The sequence below is a fragment of the Anomalospiza imberbis genome, chromosome 6 (genome assembly GCF_031753505.1).
Source record: "Anomalospiza imberbis isolate Cuckoo-Finch-1a 21T00152 chromosome 6, ASM3175350v1, whole genome shotgun sequence".
In the NCBI taxonomy this organism is placed as follows: Eukaryota; Metazoa; Chordata; class Aves; order Passeriformes; family Viduidae; genus Anomalospiza; species Anomalospiza imberbis.
This window is the reverse complement of record NC_089686.1, coordinates 7,525,825-7,545,401: the sequence shown is the minus strand read 5'-3', so window position 1 is coordinate 7,545,401 and position 19,577 is coordinate 7,525,825. Positions and strand designations below refer to the sequence as shown.

General features: G+C 42.5%; 1 protein-coding gene and 1 long non-coding RNA gene across 3 annotated transcripts in view; both read right to left on the bottom strand.

Moving 5' to 3' along the window:
- BRF1 (BRF1 RNA polymerase III transcription initiation factor subunit) overlaps positions 1–19,577 on the bottom strand; it is a 172,409-nt gene that overhangs the window by 7,771 nt on the left and 145,061 nt on the right. For both annotated transcript variants that reach the window (XM_068192214.1, XM_068192216.1), the window contains one exon: positions 1,263–1,314. In XM_068192214.1, coding sequence (XP_068048315.1) covers positions 1,263–1,314 — 52 coding nt within the window. The remainder of the gene's footprint in view (positions 1–1,262; positions 1,315–19,577) is intronic.
- Positions 9,368–16,113, bottom strand: LOC137475185 (uncharacterized). Its single transcript, XR_010999730.1, has 2 exons — positions 9,633–16,113; positions 9,368–9,482 (listed from the first exon to the last, which is right to left on the bottom strand). It is a non-coding gene; the product is annotated as an uncharacterized lncRNA (long non-coding RNA).

Below are 19,577 nucleotides of genomic sequence, written 5' to 3'. Positions count from 1 at the left end.
CAAATTGTGTCCATCTTGGTATAAGCAGAAATAGACACAAGAGTTTGAAACAAATCAGCATCATAATATACATCAATTTATATGTTTAAAAGTATCCATCTGCTCTGAAAAAGTGGGTGAATATAAAGGAGCTACAATAGAGTCATTATTTTTTAAAATTGCTCCATGCTAATTAAAATGTGACCTTCTTCTAATTATCATGTCCACTTCCAGACTGCTGTACTTCTAAAAATGTGCAGAGTTTTCTAATGAGCACAGAATAAGAAGTGAAAATGTATTTCCCTAGGCAGGATATCAAACTGTTTCTGAAAATCAATGACTTTTAGTCATGTTAAAAATAAGGCAGTCAAACAACACCTTTAAACAGAACTTCCTGAATTCACTTCCAGACATCCTGGACTGGAGTTTGATACTTAGCTTTATTTATGGATGGGCAATTGTCAAAGGTGTTGAACTACCCAAGGGAACTGGCTCACTTTCACAAGGGTGTCAGTGTCACACGTTCATGGGCAAGAGGGACAAATACCTTTGGTATACTGAATTTTTAGATATGCAGTAGACAGTTTGTTGTACACAAAACGCCTGTGAATACTCTGTACAGCGTGAAAATAATAGTGAAAGAAAGCAGCTATCATTGTTACCCGGTTTCACTATCAGAAAATAATCATGATCTCTCTGGGAGGTGCACAAAGCCACCCAAGGAGGGCTTCTGGCAGGGGCCGGTTACCAGCACTAACTCTTCTGTGGCACCATTACATTTTCAAACTAGACAAACAAAGCAGAGTAAGCCAGGCTGTATAGGGTTAGCTCCTTCCACACTGGTCTCTGACAGAAGCCCAGCCCATCCCTGGGGTCATCTCTGGCTGCACAAAAGTGGAGTTTGCGAAGTCCTTCTTCTCTGTGAGGACAGTCCAAGTGCTGAGAAACAGGCACGAGTTCTGCCCTCTCCTACCCCTCCTGACCATTTATTTGACAAGGAGCTTTTTAGCTGCTTGCAGGGAGTTTCCTCTTTTTTGCTGTCCAATGAAGCATCATGAGGCTGTGCTAATGTTCCTGATGGATAAATAAGGCAAGTCTGGGTTAGAAAACAGCCGAGCTCAGCTTTGCAGTGTTCACAGTAACCAATTCCTGGCCTGATCAGACAAACAAGACTCATTTCTTTTACCCTTATCCACCACATGACCACAGCCAGGCTGAAAATAGCTTGTGGGAATTTCCAAACTCAACCTGTTACACCAGGAGAAGTGCTGGACTTTTCATACCTCTTCAGTGGCAGCCTTCTTAGCAAATTGGGTAGAAATCAAAGGTCTTAATCTGCAAAGAAAGAAAGAAAAAATGCTGAACAGCAGAAAAGTTGCACAAGAGTTTGACACAGAGTATTCATTCTCCGAACAGTGAAAGCACTTTGCTAGTGTTATGTTGTGCAATTACTTTTTTAATGATTTAAGAAAAAGAGCAGAGAGCCACAAATGCCACGATAATTAATACACACATTCCCTTGGAAGCATCTGTCCCAGATCAAGGTAATAATAAAAGATGCCAGCACAGTAGCAAAACCTCATGTCAAACTGCAGCCCCAGCTTCTCCCCAAGGTTTTTGATATAGCTGTGTTTGTCACATTTTACAAAAATTGAAAGAAAACTGATTTTTGGAAGAATGCAGACATGGCAAGACTGGGCCACACTCTGATTACCTAGCACTGGTCTATAACTGCTTCTCTGCATCTGATGATACATAGAGGATACCAGTAAGATTATGCATGCAGGATACCATCATCATGACCAGCAAGAATTTAACATCCAGCTACAGAAATCATCAAAAAAAAAAAAAAAAACAAAAAACAGGGATGCTGAATACCTTGAATGAGAAATGACAGAAACTGAACATAAACATTTTTTAAAACTCTGCATCAGATGTGAAAGAGACCTGTGTATCTGGGGGAGAAGAGCTGGATCAGTATAACTTTACAGCTAAGTGTTAAATATTATTACTTCTGAAAAACATTTCATAGTCTCTTGTTTCCTTACTGCCAAGAAGGCTGTTCTCAATCCATCATTTAGTGTTATTTTCTGGTCTCTCCTGCTCATCTAGATGTATCTAGTCATGAAGAGGATGACTTGCTTTCTACAGAAACACTGCTCAGACAGTTCCTCAAGCACGTCTTTTAACGAAGTCTAGGCAAACAACTTAATGAATACCAATTTATGCCTCCAGAGATACAGTCTTTTATGATAAGCAGTATTTTAGTCTCATTTTTCTCTTAGTCATTCCTCCTTGTTAACACACAGAAACTCTTTTTTTCCTACTAATTTATTTATTTCAAATAATCAGCAGGAGGAAACAAAACCCCAGAGAATGAGCAGGGGAGACTCAGATCATTGTTTCCGATGGTGGTGACAATATTAAAATACAAGATATTAGCTAAGCTCCAGAAAGGTTCAAAAACTGGTCATCTCTGAAATGCTTTGCAGGACCCAAAAGGCATTTCAGCAAATCCAGTAAGGCGCCTCCTCCCAGCAGATCAAAACAAAATGAAGCTAAGGGAATGTTTCAGGAGCAGTGCCACTGAAGAATCCAGAACACATTATTCTGCTACAGATACCTCTTGTCATATTATATAATTACAAAAAATTTCAAAAAAGAGAGTCACTTGACCTATATAAATATCTATTACTTACAAATCCTGGTCGACTTCTGGGCTCAGAGAGATTATATTTGAAGACATGGACACACTCCTCCCTATGTGCTCAGCCTTCTCTTTCTGTTATCTAACCCCAATTGTAGAGTTTTCATCTTTAAATGTTGTCAAGTCCAGCCTGCTGCAAGGAGCGGGGGTATCTTCAACCTGACCAGGTTGCTCAGAGCCCTGTCCAACCTGACCCTGAATATTTCCAGGGACAGGGAATCCACCACCTCTCTGGGCCTGTGCCATTGCCTCACCACCCTCATAACAAAAAAATTTCTTCCTTAATTCCTGAGATTTGAGAGTACCTACCTACTTTCAATCACTCTTTTCCAAAAAATCACTGTTTAGATGCTTATAAACATATGAATGCAGCAAAGCCAAAAGGTTGCATAGCTGAAGGATTCTAATTAACAAACAGGGAGTGTTTCATTGACGTGACTGAAAAACACCCAACATTCTTAAAAAATAAAGGACTTTTATTTTAAATTCATAGTCATGATTATTGCAATTAACATTGTACCAAAGATAGCACCTTTTCCCTCCTGCTACCCAAAGACATCAGACCTCCCTGGAGCACCCTGAAAATATTTCCTCCCCCCAATTAAAATCAAGCTGTTGAGTAAGACTCACAAGGTAATCAGAAACTGCTGACATTTCTTTTAGTGCAAATTATACATGTGCTCACACAGTGAAGAAAACAATCACAGCTACAGGAAGCAGAGTAAACATTCCAGTTTCATTTTAATTAAAATGGTCCCCTAATGAAAATAAAAAGATTCACGTTTATGAAAAGCCTATTTGCAAAAACTTTAGTGCTACATCCAAGAGCCCTTCTATACCATTTCTCAGCAGCAAGGGACTCTCACACCCAAACTGAAATTAAAGCTGTATTTCTGTTCCATGAGAGCCACTCACAATATGCACATCTTCACTTCCTTACTGCAAATACAGCACTGCCATCTGATTTGGGCAATACAGTTTCTCTCTCAGCATGGTATAAAATGCATCCAAAAGCAGTGGGGTGGATCCTGCTCCTGCCATGGATGGTCAGCACCTGCTGCGGGCCAGATCCAAGGGTGGATCTCATCACCTGGGTGGAATGGCCCGGCCCACTGCCCCCCATACTATCTGCTTCCTAAAACACCAGCCACAACACTGGAAAAAGGTAGAACCATCACAAAAACTTATTTCCCCACAGAAATAATGGCTTTGATTCAAACTACAGCTATAAAAGTTATAAATATATAACCCTCTTGGCTCTCCTTATGCCTAGGGAGAACCCTACTCTTACTGTACAAAACCGTTTAAGAAGGTTTTATAGTTGGGATGTTGTTTTGTTTCTTAAATGCCCCAATGTCCTGACCTCCTTAAACCAGAGCAGCTGCTGCCACACCAGCCATATGGAGCAATAAATTACTGGCTGCCATGGCTACAGATACAGGCTCCTTCTGCTGTCTGGCTGCACCTCAGAGGGTGGAAAAAAAGTGTCTTCATGGAAAAGCATGACCGCTTTTGAGGCTGGGACAGGTCTGAGTATCAATGATCAAAAAGCACCTTGAAAAAATCAGTAATTGAAGTACCTTATCCAGCTTTCACTGGGCATGACTCAACCTCATCTGTAGAAGGTTACCAAAGGACACACATGCACATACACACTACAGAAGAAAGATCCTGTCCATCAAAGTCCAGACTGAATTAGAGGTTCACAAGCTCAATAAATAATAACATCCTACATTAAGGTACAATTCCATATATACTGAAGTGACAACAGCATCCGTTTAAAACGTAATGCTGTGACTGGGAAATAACGGGGCTCCTGGTCTTCCAAAGTGTGCCAGTTGTCGTTCACTATTTATGACGACTTCTAGTTTGGGGCATTTTCCTTTTGAACTTTGCAAATTAACACAGTACCTTGTGGGAGAGAAAAACAGAACAAGCAACTTTCTCAACAGCAATGTAAACCGTAAAAGGGGATAAAAAAGATTTCACACAGCCCCAAGTGTGTTACATCCACACTTCAAACTACTTCAAAAATTATGCAGATCTACTAATGCTCATGTCAGCCAACACACATAACACTGGAAGCAGATTATCTTGACATGTTTGTGACAAAAACTAATGGCATGGTACAAGGCATCAGAGGCTGCTCCCTGCCGAATCCACTCCGCTCTCAGCTGAGATGTGCACGATAACGACTGGGTTTGTCCTCCAGCTTAACAATTTAAAAGAAGATTCAATATAATAGCTCCTGACAGGGCTGGAGATCACACAGACTGAACTTTCAAAGTGTTTTTCTCTGCAAAACAAGCTGGCTGTGACAAACAACAGTTTTTATTTTGCTTATTATTTAATAACAAAAGATTACACAGCATAGTACATAAAAGAGAAAGAGCAGTGAGAGGTAATAAACCCACCTCACTTGCATCAGACTGTTCATCCACCAAAAAGTTTGACAATACCATAACAATCTCCTCAGTTCAATCCTACAAGTAATTTGGGAACTCACCCAAAGCTCTTTTCTTACTGAATTTTAATTTAATCCACCCATGTAGGGAACATCTTATTGCTGCTTACCGCCCATACTAATTTTATACACGGATGGTCCCAGAATATGCAATGGGAAGCAGAGATTGAGCAGAGCCCACAGCCACAAGCCTGCAGTGTAATTATGCAGGTCGTCCAAGACAACTGCCCATGAAACCTATATATCCATGCACAGGCCTTTCATGTGCAAGGACAGAAAAAACTATTGAGAAATGACTCAACAAGAGACAGGTCAGGTTCTTCACGCTGGCCGAGATCCTCCTCCCACCTGAGGCCAGATGGTTTTGCCTCAGGAGGTCAGTTTACTAGACATCTGTGTGAGGAGGAAATTAATATAAATGTTTATACAGGCTAGGAGTGCCCTTTAATTAGGTACTGTCAATGTTATCCTTACCGGAAAGCTGGGATTACCTCTCTGCAAGGATTGAAATCTCTTCTTGGAAACACAACAGCATCAGGAGATACTGCCCACTGTCCTGCCATTGGGTCAGGACAAAGGGGTGACCCTCCCAGGCTTGGATGACTGCTGTTTTCCAGAGGGCACAACAAAGGCTGCAATGACAACCATAACCCTGGAGCACTTCGGGGTTTGCACATCCAACTGTGGATCCCACCATCTTCTACATCTGCTTCTGCCTGAGAGCCAGATGCTCATGGGAGCCTCTCCCTCCACCCAAGAAGAAGTGGAGGCACACAGCCAAGGCCAGGGCTGGCCATGACACCCAAGAACAGCAGCATGATGCCCTGAAGACAGGAGCTGGGGGTCAGGGTGTTACTGCACCAGCTCAGAAGTCCAGATACAACCACAGACACCATCATGCTCTGCAGAATGACGAAGCACCTGTGATGCCCGCACCTTGAAACCGCGTGTGCCTGAACGTGAGGTAGGCAGGTGGTTTTGGCTTTCTCAAGACCAAGCTCTTCACCCTGTCCAGCTCGCCATCACTGTGAAAGCCCCAAGGAGTTTCCTTGAGTCACTCCCCCACGTGCCAGGGCTGCAGAGACCCCAACTAATGGCAGAAAGACTCTAACGAAGAGCATGTCCAAACTGCAATGAGCTCAGCTCTCACACAGCAGGATCCTTAGGAGGTGGCTCAGTGCTGCCAGCTGTACCAATGTGACTGATGGAGCAGCAGGCAGGGTGTGAACCCTCCTGGATACTAACAGACAGCTGAGCCAGTTCCTGCTAACTCTGCTCCAACATCCCTGTGTGAACTCCAACTCCACCAACAGCCAGTGCTTTCGTCCTGTTTCCAAGCAAGCAACACTATGGAAAGAGCCATTTCAAGCAGGAAAAAAGCAAACTGAATTGACAACAAAAACTAAAGTGAAATGAGGAATTGTTCCCACTTCTGATTCTCACTCAGTCCTCTTTCATGCTGGATCAGAGGAGCTTGGCTTTCATCAGTGCAGCACCAGACAACACGGCACTGAGAACATCTTCAGTGCTGATGAGAGCAGCCTCTCCCAGCAAGTGCCTGGAACTGAGCACTGAGGGACCAAAGCTCGCAGGAGGAAACTGGAAAAAAGTAAGAACCTCTATCATTCACAAAGGAATAGATTTACCACTGAGGAGCTAAGCACCTACATCACTCACCAACAGGCTTTTGAAAAGCAGGAACTTTGCTAGTGTGTCGTGAGTTAAACACCTATTCCAGGCTTTTTCAGAGAGGGGCAGGGGCTGTAACATCTGTCTTCAATAACCCAGCTCAGAGTGGGCAATATCTTTCTGCTTTGCTGCAATGCTTTTCCTCAATTAGATGCTGGAAAATAGCAACTTGCTGTTCTTCCCACTGACTAAACCAACAGATTTTCAACAGCAAAAATGAAAAGAATGACATCTAAGGCCAACTCATTGGGACCAAATAAAATGATGCTCCTGCAGCAGATCCCAAACAATACCTCCACATATCTGCTTCTAAAGGAAATTGCTGCAGACCATGGGAAATTACAATTGCTTCAGGACAAGACAGGCTGACTGATCTAATATTTCTGGTTGACACACCTTCTTCCTGGGTTTGTCAATAAAGACACTGATGAGTTCATCTCTCCACAGGTCAGGAAAGTATTAGTTGAAAATATGTTATTCCTTTCACATGGAAATTTTTCCAGATGAAATGATGGCAGCAAGGCAAATCTGCACCTTGCTGAGAAAAGCTACTTAAAATAAGGAAGCTATGAAGCATTTTAATGAAGGTAAATGAGTAATCATAATGGCCTCAGTTAAGCACGTCTAATGGCAGTGTCACTTTTAAAACATGGGCGTGAGACAACTCATGTGGTGACAATCCATATGCCTTAACTACCGTGTAGCACCGTCTTTCAAATGGTAACAGTGCAGAATGCAACTGCTATGGCAGAAAGAGCCATTATTAGCAGATAAGGCAAATAAAAATAAATTTAAAACGGTGCTTGAAACTATAGTAACAAGAAGTGAAATTTTAAAAGTTAAATGAACACATTATCATCTCAACAGAAGGATTATGCTATTGAAAAATTCTCAGCAGTAGTACTGCTGTCTGTTTCTGGTGCAAATGTATTTTTCTAGACTCAAGCAAGGAGGATTACAGATATTTGCTTTTGGACAAGTGTTTTGATCAATCTTAACCTCATGAAAGCTTCAAATGAAGCAAAAGATAAAAAGAAAACACCTTAGTAACCTGCAGTCTCTGGGAACAATTCATTGAAGTTGTTATACCCAAAGGTGATGCCAGATCGATCGCTGGATCTTCCCTGTTGACATTACAAGGACAAAAATCATGCCAGACAAAAGAGGAACTCACTTCTTCCACACCTCTAGCAGCCTATACCACCAGGTAAATTCAGTTTCTCTCATCCAATTACGCAGGCAAAACTAATATTTCAGAATTCAGGCAACTACAGATTCATACAAGTAATCCATCAAGAAATAAAGATGGATGACTGATTTTTTTTTTTCCTTGTGTCTGGTCTATTATCCATTAAAGAACAATTTCACTGGCAGCCATCTGGAAATCAATGTATTCCAAGCTTTATTTTATGATTACCAACATTCCCCTTCGTAACTCATTTCTAATTATAAGCAATAAATCATTCCTTCTTACTTGTAATTTATAACAGCCAATTATGGCAAACCTCTTATTTAAATAGCAAATCTCACTGTAAAACATCACATATTTTGAGGTATGCACAGACCATCTAATCAGGCAGCCGAATGGTAGAACGATGATTTAATGTGGGTTTTGCAGCCACCAAGAAGACACAAGTGGAAGAATCCACCCTCCCTTGTGGCCTGTACAAACCAGAACTTTTCAAAACTGAAAGCACAGGTCTCATCTGCCTGACTTGATGTAGAGGAGAACTACATGCAGCAATAAGAGAGCCAGGACACAACTCAGGGAAGGCTGGTGTCAAGGATTCCCTTTACTGTGTGAGGAAATTATTAAAGAAGCTGCAGCAGAAGAAGCTGTAAGTTGGTTAAGTAAGAACTTCTGGCAATGTCTAGTTTCATTTCAGGAACTAACAGTGAAAGAACACAGCTCTAAATTTAATATTTAAAAAAACACAACTCAAGTAGCTTTTCCCATGTCTGGATTTGTGTTTGAAATGGGCTGGCCTCCTTCCCCCAAGCCAAAGGACTCCCCCATGCACCGCCCAGGTGCTCAACATCACACCTACTCCCTGTTACACGGGTTTTGTAGGTGTTAGCATGGAGTGTGAGCAAGACACTCACTCAGATCACTTCTCCCCATCCCTCCCAGCCAGGAGAGGATCAGGCAGAACAAAGCAATGAAACAGTTAGCAGAGAAAAAGTGTCACCAAATAAATCCAAATTCTTCCTTTGGGGAGAAGTCTTCAATGGTGGTTTGCTATGGCAACCCTTACCAACAGAACACCAGCAAAGACATGTAGTGGAGGATGTCAGATGAGACCAAACAGGGTCAGTCCAAAAGCACAGGCAAGGACACAGAAAAAATTTTAGTTGTATTTGTTCTTCAGTGTAGGTCTGAGTAACAGGCATGTGAGTGCAAACACAAGAGAGAGGCTTCTTATAAATAGCTCTGCTGGGATTTGTCCATTAGGAAAAAAACCTCACTCTTGTCAGAAAAGTATTTGATACAATTTTGGATACAGAATTTATTACATGAGAAACTGATCTCGGGAACGTGGAAGTGGTTCCCACTGAGATTTTATTCGGTCATCACACAGCTCGAGTCTGTTCCAGCTTCACATCGTGTCATCTGGTAAGCGTTTACAGTAGGAATCTAGGGAACTGGATTTGGAAAAAATCCATCACAACTGACCTAAATCTGATCTGACCTGAATAATCAAACTGAATACCAAATTCAAAAATGGCTAGACCAGAGAGAGGAGCAGGAATTCTTCAGCTGCAGGAGATATCTCACGCTCTCCTTGGCCATACATTGAGTTAGGCACCCCCCTTTTCTTTTCCCAAACAGCCATGGCAATGGAGGCTATGGGAACATCCCCTTGTTCCAAAGGTGTCAAAGACAAATGCACAAGTGCTGGATGCTCCACTGTGTTCCCTTTCCTTTTGAAACACCATTCACTCATGAGAGAAGGTGGTGGTGCATTCCTCCCTGCCAGGCCGCACTATGATCTAAGCGAAGCACCTGGAAATGGGGAATGGAAGAGAGCACATGAATAAAATCCAAAGAGAATGCTTTGGAAGGGCACTGGTGACCATGTCAGTACCATCTGGCTGTGTCTTTGCCACAGAGTCACCCCAGACGGTGGCCTTGGCTGACGTGGTGCCGCAACAACCACCGGGAAATGTTTTCTTAGAGCCATGGGCACATCAGCCCACCCTACAGCCACATGTCAAAGTCACAACCTGCACCAAGCTGTGCCTGTACTGCTGCTCCAGGGGGTTACACTGCCAGCACTGCTTTATTGCTAGACACTGAGCTGAAGAGGTACAGGTGCAGCACCACCTAAGCAACACACAGAAACTCGCCATAGATGGATCATTATTTACAGAGACCTTGTAGTGATGTGTTCAACAGAAAGTTTCACCACTTTCAAGATTCCTTATCTTCTTTTTATGAGAGATCTAAGTATTATTTATTAGTCTTCTCCACACACAAAGCTCAAAGGCATTTTAACATCTGGTTTACTCTCTCAGCAGTGAGAACAAAAACACTCTGAAGAAAACTAAAAAATCACTGACTTGATGTCGGTGAAACTTGGGCAGTATTTCTGGCAAAAACTTTGAACAAGGATGCAAAAAACAGCCTGCAGAAAACTAAAGGGAGGGAGAAACAGACACCAAAGCCTATAAATTTAATTTTGAAAATAAGGCGTCATTCTTATTATGCCTGTGGATGTGTATCTTCCCCATACAGAGTTTGAAAAGCTTTATATAAACTATACTTCTAAGCAAGCTTGTAATTAGCTAGGGGCAGGCTTGGCTTTAATTACAGCTTGAAGAGGCACACATTATGGAAATACTTGGCTAATAACCACAGTGATGCTCTGATGATGGCTGAGGTCAGGCCAGCATGTGATTGCCATGCAACCCCCTGAGTACTTTCTGTCCTGTGTAAACTGGGCTCCCTAATGAAGCAGCAGGACGGGTCTGTCGGGTCTTCCTCCCTGCTCTGCCATACAGGCTAAGCCAGGCTTTGCTGGCAGCAGTGCTGAGATGTCCTGAGTGCCTGCATCTGGCCTCCCTGCTCCTTACAAGAATGCTGCGGGATACTTGTTCTCACCGCACCTGGAGATGCTGTGCAAGAGGAACCTGACAGAGAGAGATGAAACTGCACCATTTCAGCATCAGGCAAGAACAGGCTGCACCCAGTGCATGAATTGGTCAGATATCAGCATACACTGTAAATATATACACTTTAACCTGTACAGCTTTTTTCCAAGTTAATATGAGGTTGATCCCACATCCCATCCCAAAAACCCAACAGGATACTCAACAGGAAGAATATACCTCCAATACAAAATTCCTGCAAGTTCACACAGCTCTCTCACAATTTTGGACCCAACCTTTACTGGCATGAGAAAGGACCAGAAAGTAAACTGCTCTTTATTCCAACCTCAGAAACTGCTTGCCTGGCAATCTCTGCTTGGGTATAAGTATGCATGGATAATGAAGTGCAAAACCAATACAAATCACTGGGAAAATGGCTATTTACCATTGAATATGACACAAGCTTAAAATATGCCTTGCTACACACTGTGGGTGCTTGCTCATACACTCTGTTATGAACCAATGCATCACTGAACTGGGTCACAGAAGCCCTTCACGATCTAGAAGTCCTGTCTCCTTCACAATGCATTTGGTACAGATAAAGAGATAAGTATAAAAATGCAGCCACATTTTTTTACAGAAAGAAAATTCCAAATGGAAATGTTATGAAGGAAAAGAATACTAACTGATGTTTTAAAATCTGTGTGCAATACGTGCAACTGCAACTGCTTCTGAGGGATGAGAACACTGCTGCTGATGTGGGGAGCAGACAGCACCATCTTCTCTGGTGTGTGTAAGGCTGCACATCTGTGGTGAAGTTATGAGCTCTGCAGGGGATCCTATGGGTAAAACAGACTTACTTGATAGTGACTTGCTTTAATACAGCTTAATACTAGTGTTAACAGATATAATTATCCAATAGAAAGCTCACTCTAACTGCAGGGGAGATGCCTCTCACAGCCGCTCATGCTGGTTTAACTGGATCAACTGGAAAACCTGTCCAGGTGGAGACTGCACTGCCTGCAGTCAGCTGCACGTGGCTGGTGAACAGGGGGCACCTCTGGGCCACCAGTCCCCAATCTGGCTCAGTCAAAACAAGCCAGGTCAGCCTGAGGAGACCTCTGCTAACTATTACCTTTGAAATTGCTGGAGTTTTCACAATCAGTTGGAGAGCACTTGCACAAGCAGGTCAGGCAGCAGATTGAGCACGGAGAAGCTGAGTTCAGCTGGGAAGATGTTTTCCTGACCTTGGCTTACACCCAAGGCTCCCAACACCTCCTTCCACCTGGAGAGGTGGAAGGCTGACTCCAATTTCCAACACTCAGATGGCCAAAATTTCTGTAACTGGGAATCAGCCACTCCCAGTCAAAGCAAAACACGGCAAAACCCGCGTGGCAAGATCTGTGTAAAAATCCTTACTCCACCTCAATTTTTCACTCAACCTTTCCAAGAAATTGAGGCCCCTGTTGCGGAGTTCTTCAGCCAACAAAAATCCAGCTTCTGAGAAGCACCAATGTAAAAGCCAGGCAAGCAATTCTTCCTGCTGAACATCCTCTCCTCCACTTCACTGTAGCAATGGAAGATGCATTAAAAAGGTAAAATTACTGCAGCTACAAGGCTCCATGCAAAAACTGCTCATGCATATCCTCTGCTCTGTGTTCACAGAAATACCGAGGGGCTGGAGTTGTCCTTCAGCGTTGTGCTGCTCCATCTGAGAGGGAGTCACATAAATGCTGTGTAAGCTACACTCCTACCACAATTACTAAGATATGGGCTGTGAACAGTAAAGGAAGTTCAACTGACCATGAAATGTGCAAATAATACAATAAATAGATATTTATACACTGTCTTAGTTATACAGATTTCCTCCCTCCCATCCAGTCATTCACATTTTGTCACCGTATTGTGTCTAGTTTTTCAGATAATTTTGGACATATAACAGATTTTAGTACAACTCTAGTGACAATGTGTAAAATCTTAAACAAATGCTATCCATCTCAAATAGATCCCTGCTTTTTCCTTTGTACTTAGCAGTGCGTGCTCTCCAACCCCGTCGTGAAATAATTGTATTGAACAGAGAAGCCAGCAAATTTCCACTGTAGTTCAAATTCCTCTAAATACCAACCTATGTTTGAAGATCAATTTAAAAAAAGTACTTTCTGGTTAATCTTCTGCCTCTTTTTTTTTTTTTTTTTTATTTAATAGTTTGAACTTCAACTCCTCCCAATAAAAATTCCCAGCAAAGAAACCAATATTCCTGCAAGACCTGAGCTACTTGAAGTGCTCAGCAGCATTGTGAGGCTGGGTATGCACAGCCCCTTTCCAGGCTTTGTGCAGCACGCACCCTCTCCAAAGGCAAGGGGCTCCCTGCTGCACACAAAGACCAGGCTGTTTGGGCTGAAGTCACAGCTTCAAAGACCAGCAGCACAGAATTTGCCAACTCGCTTGGCCATTCAAGCAAATGTCAACTGAAACAAAAGCACACGGAGGAAAAGTTGTTACCGAACGCCACACTGGGAAAATAATGCAAATTTGTATCAATGATCAACTTAGCTTTAACTGAGCCTAATGAGCAAGCTGCTTACGTTCTTTTTTTTTCTTTTTTTTTTTTTTTTCATCACCACACTCATTTTGCTCTCTAAAGGCATTTCTGAAGCATCAGTTTTGGAAAAAAAAAGATTAAAAAAAAACAAAAAAACAACCAGTGACACCCTCCCCTGCTTTCTTAAGAAACTTCAATGCATAAAGTTTAGATCTCCTACATTCTGTACTTGGTCAAAATATGCAGCAAATGCCTAAGAAGTGCTTGGCCCCAGAGAGACAACAGTCTGCACAGGCTCACTCATAACACACGCCCGCCTTTCAGCTGTTTAATCTCTATACACTGTATTTCCTTTATCAGCACCACAGCATCGCTACACTTTGCCTTAGTTTTTTGTGTCTACAAAGTATCGTGAGAACATCAATACTTGGCAAGCTAACACTTGGGCTTTTAGCATGACATCACAGATCTCTGGGTTACTTTGCTCCGTTGGTTAGTAAAATGTTACAGCAAATAAATAGTCGTATAAAAGAGGGCTTTTTGTTGTGTGGGTTTTTTTTTAAATACAATTTAAGTGCTATATTGCAACATAAACACTTTTTACTGTGCATGTTTTTATAGAAAAAGTTTTACAGAGTAAACTGCTTTAAAGAAACTGAATCAGATTTAACACACACACAATAGACTTACATTAGAAATTAATTTGGTAGCAATTTATGATCATTTGGTGTGAATTTTCACAGTCATTCTTACAGCAAGAATGTATAAGTTCAGAAGTGTTATGTTTTGCCTGGCTCAATGGGGAAATTACAGTTCTAAGGTTTTTGTTACCTCTGAGCTTCTGAGTATTAATAATTTATTTGAAAATCTTAATACAAGAGAACAAGAAAGCAGCCTAATCTCTTAAACAAAATACATGTTTCTACCATAAACACACTTCACACGAAGGTGCTAAAACCAATTGCCAACACTGGCAAAAGTTGATCAATCCAATATTGAATTCATTTACTGCCTCTATATCTTCCCACTGAATTCTGATGCCCATGTAAGCAGTCCTAACCTTCAAACTCCCCATCCATCTCACAGGATAAATATGAAAAAATACACTTCAGAGACAGCATACGAGTGATGTGGTGTTTGCACCAAATGGCAGCACCACCCAGAGAGCCCGGGAGCAGATTTCTCTCATCTCTCAAGAAAAGCAGTCTGGGGAGGTGCTGTGGCTGCAGTCGTGCCCTGGGCTCCTGGCCCACCACCCCTGCTGGCAGCACAAGGAGTGTGTTTGGCAAAACCACACGGGAGCAGCTCCGCTCGCCTGCCATGCGCCGATCCCGCGGCCCCCAGTAACAGCTGTCGGTGTTCAGTGCACTTTAGCTCAGACAAAATCTACAGGGTGTTCCAGCTCCCAGGAAGCTCAGGGCACAGGCTCAGGAGCCTGGGATCACCAGTCGCTCTCCTGTAGACATCACCTGAACAAATCCTCCAGGATGATGCACGAGAGGCCAGGCTGATGCTGATGCCTGACCCACCAAACCCAGCTCTGCCCTCCTCCCATTTCCCAGTTTTCAGAAAAGGACTCCATCAGACTCACCCCAGCATCAGCAAGAGCATCTCAGACCCAACCAAACCCGACTGCTCCCAAATGCTGGTATCCACCTTGGCCAGCAAGCAAGTCCAGGTGTGTGCCCTCTTACACAACCAGCATTTTTGCAGCCTGGCTTTTGCTTTCCTTTCCCTCACACATTTCAACATCACAGTTCAGATGAGAAGATGTGAAAGCCCCTTACAATTTTTAAGGATACCAACACCCTGAGTAGGTATCTTTAGCAGCAAGAGCTAAAAAGTGAAGATTCTACATGTCAAACTGCAACTCAAAGTTGGCTTTAGTTCTGACAGGAACAGCGTGCAAGCCTCATATTTATTAAAAACAGATGAAACAAGTCCCAATTCTTTTTGAATAGCAAAACTACTGACGAGACCTGGTGGAGTTTAGCACAGTGGGAGGTTCAGCTGTCTATCACCACACGTTTAAACACTTGAGGTCTCTGCAATAAATGTTGAATTGAATTCACCATCAAAAGACAAAATCCATGTTCTATCTGCCAAAATCTTTAGCAGCCTAAACAGAAAATGTCACAATTGATTTTCAGCAAGGGTATAGAAATAAAAACCAACGTTTTCTAGTCTTTAGGGGACAGATAGATAGACAGATAAACAGCATGACAGACATATGAATTTATTACTGCAGGTAATTTTTTTATTCCTCCTAAGCAAAAACTAGGCTTCAAATGGATTGTTACAGCTAAATAGATTAAGGAAAAAAAAAAACCCCAAAAAAAAACAACTAATGAGTAATTTTATAGTTCAATTCTCTGGTCTGTCGCAATCATCGGCCTAGAGGTATAAAGCAAGCAGATTTTTTTTCTAAAACACCACTGTTTTATTTGCATTAAGGTTAAAGAGCTTCCTCTCTCCTTGACTGGTGTCAGATATAGTAAAATAAAACCAGTTGAAAGGAGAAAAAAAAAAAAAAAACCTGCCCAGAGAGATTAAAAGTGCTGTTTTGGAGGCTCTCCTCCTCCCTCTGCACTTCTCTGACAACGTCATGAACTACCTTTGGGCTCACTGCACACCACAGAGCTGCTGCTGGGCTCTGTCTGCAGAGCCCTCCCAAACCCGCCCCCCTCGCCCCCGGCCAGCTCCAGCTCTCGCTGGCAGGAGATGCATTGCTGGCCATGCAATTCCAGCAATTGGAACTCCCTCTTCTCTCTAAATTTAGCATGGGTTTAAAACTCCCGATTTAAAGAGTGCAGTGAAATACAGAGCAAAGGAAATGTGAGCCAGCGCCTGCAAACTCTCGAGGCTGACTCCCAGCATTTCCTGAGCACACGATGCTGCAGCGGCTGCTGAGCTGATAAGCAGTCTGCTCTGCTCACAGCCAGGCTCCCACGTCTGAGAGGACTGTGAAATAAGCAACTTCATACACTGCTGTAAGGGAATTAATGCCAATATTAGAAAAACTCATTTGAATAATCAGGCTCTGCAAAATGCAGGCCTACTAAGCAGCAAGCCGGACCACTTTCAAAGCCACCACGTAACCTGTTTTCATACAACCCTTTCGACATGAAAAACTGACCTGCACCCAGCATCAGATTTTAGTTTGCCCCTTCTGTTTGCTACACTAAAAAACCAAACCAAACAAACAAACAAAAAGCTTAAAGCAGCTGCTCCTACTTGAAATGGTAAAACATCTGTGAGAAAGGCCACCAGAGTGGGGAAATAATTAGCTGATGATTTGTTTCTTTAGGACTAAACCCACTTTAACAGGGTCAACGGGAGCAATGGTGGAGAGAGGTCAAGACAGCTCCACTTCACACCAGCACGGGCTGCAGGCAGGAGCTTTAGGCTGCCCCCACTCCAAAGAGCATGTGACAGCCCCACTCATGCAGGAGAAACAAACCAGCCCTGGTGGTTTACAAACTCCTTTTAGGATGTTTTCAAACCCTTTTGCACTTCTACTTGTGTGAGTAGCCAGAAAAAAAGAAACTTTTCAGGTGCTGACTTCAATGAAGGGAGATGAAACTGGCCCAGCCTGGCATCCTCATCCTGCCCTTTCACCCATTAGTGACTGGGACATGCAGCATCCTCTGACTGCACACAGTTATGGTTCACCTCCAGCTACAAAGGATCCTTGGACGTGAGTAAATGCTTCACCATCACCATTTATCTTTCTTCCAGTTCATGAGCGCACTAAGGAAGAAATTCAGACTTTGTCTAATTAGATAAAGCTCCAAAAGGAGACAAAGATCTTAATTCCCTCCAGTATTTGGCCTTCAACCTGTATTTTGACTACACTGCTTTCTAACACAGCATCCAACCTTACCACCACTGAGACTCCTAATGTCCCAGCCTTTTCCTCACCTGTATCCCAGCTCTATCATGCCTTGCGCTGCTGTTTCCATCACCTACACCCCAAAAGCTTGCACACTTCCTTGTTCCTGGGCTCCTCACTCCACACTCTGGATGGGGCTTCAGCATTTTCTCCAGATCAACACCACTATTTTCTCTCCTGCTGAAACCACACTAATGACTCCCATTCTCTCATTTGCAGAGGCAAATGGTTCTCCAAGACAGGCCTAATGCCTCCCTAATCTGTCACATGCTGTTCCTCCAATGAGTGGACCAAATTGGTCTTTTTGTAGAGCCTCATATCTAATTTGCAGTCCACTATCTCTTTATCTTTCTCAGCCTTATGGCTTTTACAGCTTCTGCGCCCATGTTCCTCTGCATTTCAGATTGTGTTTCTTTGGATGCATTAGCCTGGATGTTTTCCAAGATGCTCTTTTTTATTTCCTACTCTCAGTTATATTTTTTTTCCTTAGCAGCACTACTTTGCACAGCCATTTTCAGTCGACTTTGCTGTATGACTCACTTTATTGTCTCCTGCAGATTTCATTAGTGCAGTTCTCCAAATCATTATGGGGTAGGACTGAATTTCATGCATTGTTCAAGCTTTCCACAAAACATCTTCTTGCAAGTTAGCACCCTCCTTGCTGTTCACTTTGGCAGCTGGGGAACTGCTCCTCAAAAGGAAAGATCTTGGGGTAAGAGAATCTGCCTAAACAGAGCAAGTTTCTTAAAGTGCTAAGAGGAAAATGCTAACAGAGAATCCGGGTGTGTTATCATCAGCAGCTCCTGGAAGACTTTGGTTTTTCCCATGACCTGTTTTGTTAGGTATTTGAAGGTAACTCCTTGCCAGGAACAGATGGTGTTCAAGCAGACAACTGGCAAAGGATCTAGAAGAGTGCACTGAGATGGTGGTGTGTGAAAGTCTGGCCCGTTATCCAAAACAACGGTATGAATACAACAGGAGCTGCCAAAAGGCATTGTTTTGGAAAGAAAATGTAGTAAGTAGGACAAAAAAACCCTGTAGGTGACGAAATTTAAGAAACTTTGTGATACAAGGATGGTGCCTTGGCTATTAGCTCAATTTTTGAATTTGTATCAAATAGTCTACAGATGGCTGGAAGTGAGCAATGCTTTGACACGTGCCCGCATAAAAGAATATGATAATGATCTTCCACAGATGTGATGGCACAATTAAAATAGCGGACAAGAGAAGCACTTTTTGAGAAACACTCAAAACCAAACAAATCTTAATGCTCCACCAAATGCCTTCAAGTGGCTGAATAAATTTCCTCGCCATTTTTATTCCAATATTACCTTACTTCAGACCAAAAAAAGGATAACACAGGAGACCTTCAAAAGAATTACACTATACATTATGTATGGGTTTCAGATAATCTCTAACTCCAAAAACATTTCATTTTCAGAAATTGCATACTCCCCCAGCATAAACATTTCTAATGATGCAAAACAGAATCAGAAGGGATCCATCCCCTTTCTAATGCTAAATATTGCACAAGTAACTACCATCTTTGTAGTCTCAATGCTGCATCAATGCAATATCCAAAACAGAATACAAAATTGAGAATAAATTGTTAGGAGATTACTCTTCAAGAAAACTATTGCCAGTGAGCTCCTAATAAGACCTGTCACTTTGACCTTCATGCATATTTTTTAACACCTTCACTTGCTGCAATGTTTGTGTGAGTCTAAGTGCAATGAAGAGCCCATTTAGGGAGCAGTCTCTTGGGCATTATGCCTCAGCAAGCCACAACCTTGAAATACCCATGGAACCATTTAAAATATTTACAGCCCCCAAGGTCAAGCTCTGGAGTGCCTGGACAGAAATCTATCACACTCTGAGAAATGGAAACATTTCTGCCAAACCTCCCTCCCTGAAAAAAGTATGCTTAACAACAATGTCAAAGAATTGTTTTAAGCAAACCCAGCAGATATAAGGAAACTCACTTTTTTTTCCCTCATAATTCACCTCTCTGCAAAACACAGATAACATTAATCTTTAGAATGCCCCCTATAAAATTAGGAAGGAAGCCTAACCACAGATTTCATGCCTTTATTTTGAATGACTGTATTTTTGGGGAGCAGGGGATGCTGCAGGTGTGAAGCCAGAGCCAGCATTACAACTCCAAGTGCCAAACACTGCAGCAGAAAATCCCCATAGAGCTGTTTACCAAAGACTG